General features: G+C 46.5%; 1 protein-coding gene across 5 annotated transcripts in view; it reads right to left on the reverse strand.

Annotated features, from left to right (window-relative positions):
• ACOT11 (acyl-CoA thioesterase 11) overlaps positions 1-5,056 on the reverse strand; it is a 114,843-nt gene extending 109,787 nt beyond the window's left edge. Inside the window, exon 1 of one of the 5 annotated variants that reach the window (XM_043552761.1) lies at positions 4,899-5,056. In XM_043552761.1, the coding sequence (XP_043408696.1) occupies positions 4,899-4,951 (53 nt within the window). In that variant the 5' untranslated portion in view covers positions 4,952-5,056. Of the gene's footprint in view, positions 1-1,999; positions 2,211-2,769; positions 2,821-4,898 lie in introns of those variants that run through there. The other 4 variants (XM_043552760.1, XM_043552766.1, XM_043552768.1 and 1 more) reach the window with 4 other exon arrangements.
• Between the last annotated feature and the right edge of the window lie 944 nt (positions 5,057-6,000).

Consider the following 6,000-nt stretch of genomic DNA (forward strand, 5'->3'; position numbering starts at 1 on the left):
AAAATGCAACCATTACAGAATTGATGTTGGGGGAGGGGAGTAGAGATAAAGAGGGGACACGCTTGTACCTGAGCTATCGTTCCAGAAACCTTATGTGAAAGCTTTAGTAAATCTCAGTGGTTAGTATATAAATGCTATGCAATTCTTTACCAAGAGAAGGAGTATTCGATGGCGCTTTTTAATTTCACATTCTTTTGTTTTTCGGCTAGCAATAGATCATACAGAACGTGACAGACATTGACGGTCTTCCTAGAACTACTGTAGGTGCAGCAGCAGTCCCACTATCGCTCCATCACAATGGTGGAGCAGCCAGACTGAATTTGAGTGAGTGGCGCTGTGACCTGGCACACAGAGTCACAACACCGCTTAAGTGCGGTTGTTTCAGTGCACATGCAAACCCACACCCGTGGATGAGTGGGCAAAGGTTGTCTTCCCCCCCACAGCTGAGACTCATTTCCTATTCCCAACAGAGCCCAGGAGGGAGGAAGGAAGTGGGTAAAGGAACCACTTCCTTCTCCAGCAGCATTAAGCTATCAGGCAGAGATGGGAATTCGCTAGCACTTACTGGAGGGGAACATCACTGAAGTGTATACCCCCCTCCCCCCCAATCTTTATGTTTCTTTCCTTCCATCTCTGCTCCTCCTCACTTTTACTACTGCATTTCCTGTCATTGTGACTTTTATAGCAAACAATGCCTCTTTCGGGGGCACCAAGGCATATAAAGAAGGAACCAGAGCAAGAAAAATGCAAGTAGCAAAGGGTGGCATTAGAAAGACTTTTACAAATCAGAAATATTGGCTGAAATGCACGCATATGTATATATTGGCTGTTTGTGGTTATTCACATTAAAAGGTAGGAGCCCAGAAGTGAATGTTTGCCTAGGGCCCAGTGATGGGTCAGTCTGGCCCTGTTTAGGGGGAGAATCTGGATTTCTGTGCATTAGTTGAAGGCTCCAGAACAGGCAAAGATGCAGAGGCCTCATTTGGATAAGACCCAGGCCTTGGGCTGCTTTCTTGGAGCCACCCGATTCTACAGCATTAGGTAAAGCTCAACATTTTCACCTCTTCCCTTTCTCCCTTATGGAAAAGGCCTATAGAATTTAGCAGGGATGGAACAGAGAGCCAGATAGAATTGACTCTTAAAAGCTACAGAAGTTGATGGAAAATGCTGCCCTTTCTGTAGGGTGACTGAAACATGCTATGGAGCTCTCTAACAAGTTCTGTAAGATGGACCAAAAGCCTATAAAAAAAAAGTCATAATTTGCTATGGCACTTCTCCATGACACTCCCCCTCCCCCGCACACCCCTGTAGGGAACAGAAAGGGCCTTTTCCCATTAATGATTAGCTGAGATGAAAGATCAGTGAGCAAGTCCCACCAATGAATTCCAGAGGGAACACTCTGGTGACAAGCCCAGCTCCCTCTCACATCTTCTGGGCTTCCCCTCAGGGCGCAGTCCCTGGGCTCCATCTTTTGGATCAGTCTCTAGCTAGTAGGGTTCCAGTTAATGGGATGCCCCCAAGGCCCTTCTTGCTCTCCTTGCCCATCCCCACCACTGCTTTTAGAGGGCGAGACACACAGCTCTATTACTCAGCTCTTCCCCCAGCCCACTTGTCAGTCTTCCTCCCTGCAGATAGTTCCACTACCTGATTTTGCTGCTGTTCAGAGATTTCCCCAAGCAGCCCCACAGCAAAATGGGCAGGACTCTTTTCAGCTTCACTGCGGGCCACCTGGCTGTGCATAGCAGATGTGGAAGTGCCAGGTTCCCCTCTGCTGCTGTGGAAAGGCAGGATCAGCAGCAGAGGCCCTGGAGCGCTGTCTGCAGACTCAGTAACGCAGCTGTGCCTGGGCTCATTTTGGCAAAGTCTCCTCACAACATTTTAAAAACAAAACAAAAGCTGGAAGGCTGCAGAAACCGATAACGGATTCCCTGCTTCCCCCCTCCGCAAAGTCACCAGAACTCACCAGTGGCAAAAAAAGGGAGGTTTTCCCCGAGCTCACCCTGATGCTGCTCCTCTGCAGTATTGCCTCAGTGCAGTCCACACCCTTCTCCTGCTGTATCCGTCACAGAGCTGGAGGGCCCAACATTCCACATGGGGGACTCTCTTTTCCTTCCTTCATTGCCCCCATTATTAACTGTAGCATTGGTCCCACCTGATGTTCCAGGTGTGCTGGGCGTGAACACATCCTGCTCCATTGCTAACCCACAGACCGACTAAGTCTCCTATGACCTGACAGCATTGACACCTCAGCAGCAGCCATTACATAGCAAGAATCAGCAGCGAAAGGGTTAAAATAACTTCTGACAATATGAAGGGTGTTCCTCCCACAATCCACTGCACTCCTGCCCCGCAAGGAACTCAAGCCAAACTCAGTTTGTGCAGCATGTCTCCAGGTGACCTGGCTTCTTCCATCCTAGAACTGAAGCCAGGCAGTCCTACAGATGAACAGAAGAGGAAGGTAATACCAGGTGCCAAGGAAAAAGAAAAGGGAAATATTTGCAGAGTTCAATAAGAGACCCACGGAAGGAAAGTCACAACTGAGAATTCAGTTAAGATGAAGCAAGAACCAGAGTAAAAAGTCTTTCTATTAAAGGTGCAAAAGATCTGTGGGGTCATTGGACAGGGCCTCAGCTGAACCCTCCCCAGGACAGTTTAGCAGCAAAGGAGGTGCACACGCTGCAGAATAATGTAAACAAGCAGTCCGGGAGTTAAGGGGACTAGCCCCTGAGACAGACTTTGGAAAGGAAAAAAGAGACATGACAGGATCACCTCACAAAAGGAATAAGAAAGTTAGGTTTCCTCCACACTGGGGGTGGAAACTGCAAGGTCTTTAAGTACAGCTGTTAGAGCTTTAACTCAGCCAGGATTGCCCCTAATTAAAGCCTAGGCCAATCTAATTAACTTGGGAAGTGCCCAGATCCTATGGGGATGGGTGCCAATACTCTTCTCTGTTCCTGTCAGGTTTTGTATCTCCGGTAATCAGTAGCATGGCTTGATTTTAATAAGTGACTATTGATTACAAAACAATTATACTAAACATAGGGACAACATGAACTACAGACAAGCAGAACCCCCCCCCCACACACACACACATACACCCACACAGTGTCCTGGATGCTATGCCCCCACCCCTTAGTACCTTATGTATCCCTCATTAGCACATCTGCATGGCTCTTTAGAGACGACAGAAGTTCTTCAATTCCTCAATGATGTCACAATTCTTAAGAGGCTCATAGAGAGTAGTTTTTTACCATATAAACAACCACCACCACCACCTTTTGAGAGTGGGAAAACCAACAGTTTTTCCACCTTCTCAGGATCAGTCTCTTGACACCACCCAGAGCAGCTACAATCCTTTTTTCAAAAGAGGTTTTGTAAGCCCCACATACTGCAGAAAAAGCCATAGAGCAAATCTGAGTTCCCATCACATAAGGCTCTGCATGATTGCAGGGATTTGCCCACGCGAAGCCTATTGAAGGATCCCAGCCATAATTCTAGGTCAACTGGTACGTTTTATACTGTTGCAAAATCCAACCTCAGCACCAAATATGAGGACGCTACCAAATAATGAGTCCACCATTCCCAGAACCCTGCCTGTGCTATAGACCACATTTGTAGCAGTTCAGTAAGTTCCATGTAGGACATTAAGTTGTTGCAATTCCATTTTAGATCCAGTAGCATATCTTGTTATCTAGTTCAGCTTATACAGCCTGGCTTTATAACACCCGTACAAAACAAAACATCTTGGCCTACATAGGGTAGGGAGATTGTTTTAGAAATTTGCTCGCTACAGCCACATTGAAATCAGTTCAGCCAGCATGTGTGTGCTCCCAGCCTAGATAGGAGTTTAGAGTTACCAAGGTAGGCAAGGTACCAGTGCCCTTAGAGCTCAGACTCCCGAGGTAGGCAGCAGAGAATAGAATAAGACTAGTGATGGGCAAATCTCCAAAGTAGAGAATCAGAAGGTCCTTTGATCTAGAAATCAGGTTGGAAATCCGAGGAGAACACACATGTGAAGATTTGATGCTGTCTGTCCTGGACAAAATCAAGAAGTGCAAAGATATGTGGAACTAAAGCTTCGACCAACAGTAAGGAACACATGCCTAACAATTCTGGTAGGATTTTACAAGGGAGTTTGGGGCGGGGAGAGATCAGTGGTGGAGTCAAATCAAGAATGGAACCAGCTCAAGGAAATTAACTGTACTTATGAGCTTTCAGGACAGCATCAGATAAAAGATCAATGTAGCAGGAGGAAAGATGTACTTGGGCTGAGGCATAGGACTGAGAGTTAGGAGACCGAGATTCTAATTCTAGTTTCACCACAGGCTTCTTGTTTGACCTTGGGGAAGTAAAGGAACCTCCCGATCTGCAAAATAAGAGCAAGAACAGTCCCCTACCTCTAAGGGGTGGTGGGAGGGCCAGTTCATTAGCATGTGGCCAGGCCTGAGAGTAGTGAGGCACACCCCAGCAGTGCCTGCAGATAAATGGGCAGGGTGTGGGAACAGTGACAGGGCAAGCAAGAGTATCTTTCCCTTTACTGTGGTAGGAGAAACGCTAAAACCGGAAAGCAGAAGTCAAATGGGAGTTGGCCACTTTCCCTTTCCTATCACTGTTTAGGATATGGTCAGCCTACTGTGCAGCCACAGACTTTTAGGTCTCACTACCTGTTTACTCTGACCTTTCCACAAGCTAGTGAACTCCCCTTGCCCACCCCACCCCAGAGCTCACCACTGTTGCCCATTAGAAATCAGGAAAAACCATGTGCTAGCATCACAGGGCTCCACATGCTGAAGTGGGTCTGTCCCCTCAGAAGCCTCCCCTAGTCAAACAGAGGACAATGTGGTTTTATGTCAGTCTTGTATAAGGTATTTCTATATCTAAACCAAACACACACCTACCAGCTCCTTTTCAACAGCCCTGTCAGAAATCCCTTGTGCGCAGCACCCACCATTTTGATCACTTTATGCACTGAGGCTGTATTGCCCTGTGGGAGCAATAATGACTCAGCTGTCTGGAGGATTTTTCCATGATGCTGGTTTGCTCATTAAGGGGATATTTAATTGCAAAACTAGATATCCCTTTAAGGGAGAGAAAAGCTAGAAGGAAAGCAGGTGTAGAACACAATAGAAAGGTCTGACTCACCAGACTCTCAGCAGCTGCCACTGATGTACACAAGTGGGGTAAGAAAACTGGATAGAGAGGCAGGACCTTATCCAAGGTATCAGGGTGATTAGAATGTGATGTTTTGCTGTTAATTTGCTTGCTATTTACTGCATCAAGTTTTCTCTGGAGTCAACCCTGCCCTGCCGACTCTGTAGCAATTGAGAATGGAGAACAGAAATACGGTTATCCACTTTAGTTTGAGATCAGAAGCAAAATATGACTACTCAGTAATGGTCACTTTAGGCTAGGTTCTCAAAGCGGAGTCAAGTGTCCTAACACCTAATTCCTAACACCCTGCTTCCTAGTAGAATTCACAGTCCGCAGCTGGGTGCCCAGGTTCCCCATGCATTGTGTGGGGAGAGTTAGGCACCGAAAAAAGGGATTCACAGAAACCACCAAAGTGAACAGGGAGCCGCTTAAGCTAGCCAGGAGTGAAACACAGAGAACAGAAGTAGGACGTAGGGACCAAATCCACAATAGTACTTAGGTGCCTGGTTCCCATGATCTGGGTCTAGACAGGGTCCTCCTGCCCTCAAACAAATTATTTTGCCCTTACATAAATAGTTTTTAAGTATCTAATCAGATATTCAGGCTAAGTTCACAACAATCCTGGGGAACAATATAGTTTGGTCTTAACGTACCAAATGGAGAATGCCCCCAGAGACAGTTCACTCTCAAAGGCGCAATCTCTGTTAGAAACTCTGGACAGAAAGGCATACAGAAGACAGCATAACAGAAGTGCTCTGTCATTTGTGTTTTCAGCTCTGTGGTCGATAATAGTGATTATTTTGCTTCGTTATAACAGTGGCATAGCTAGGAATGGAAATTTGGGTGAGC

This window comes from Chelonia mydas, chromosome 8 (genome assembly GCF_015237465.2).
Source record: "Chelonia mydas isolate rCheMyd1 chromosome 8, rCheMyd1.pri.v2, whole genome shotgun sequence".
Classification (NCBI taxonomy): domain Eukaryota; kingdom Metazoa; phylum Chordata; order Testudines; family Cheloniidae; genus Chelonia; species Chelonia mydas.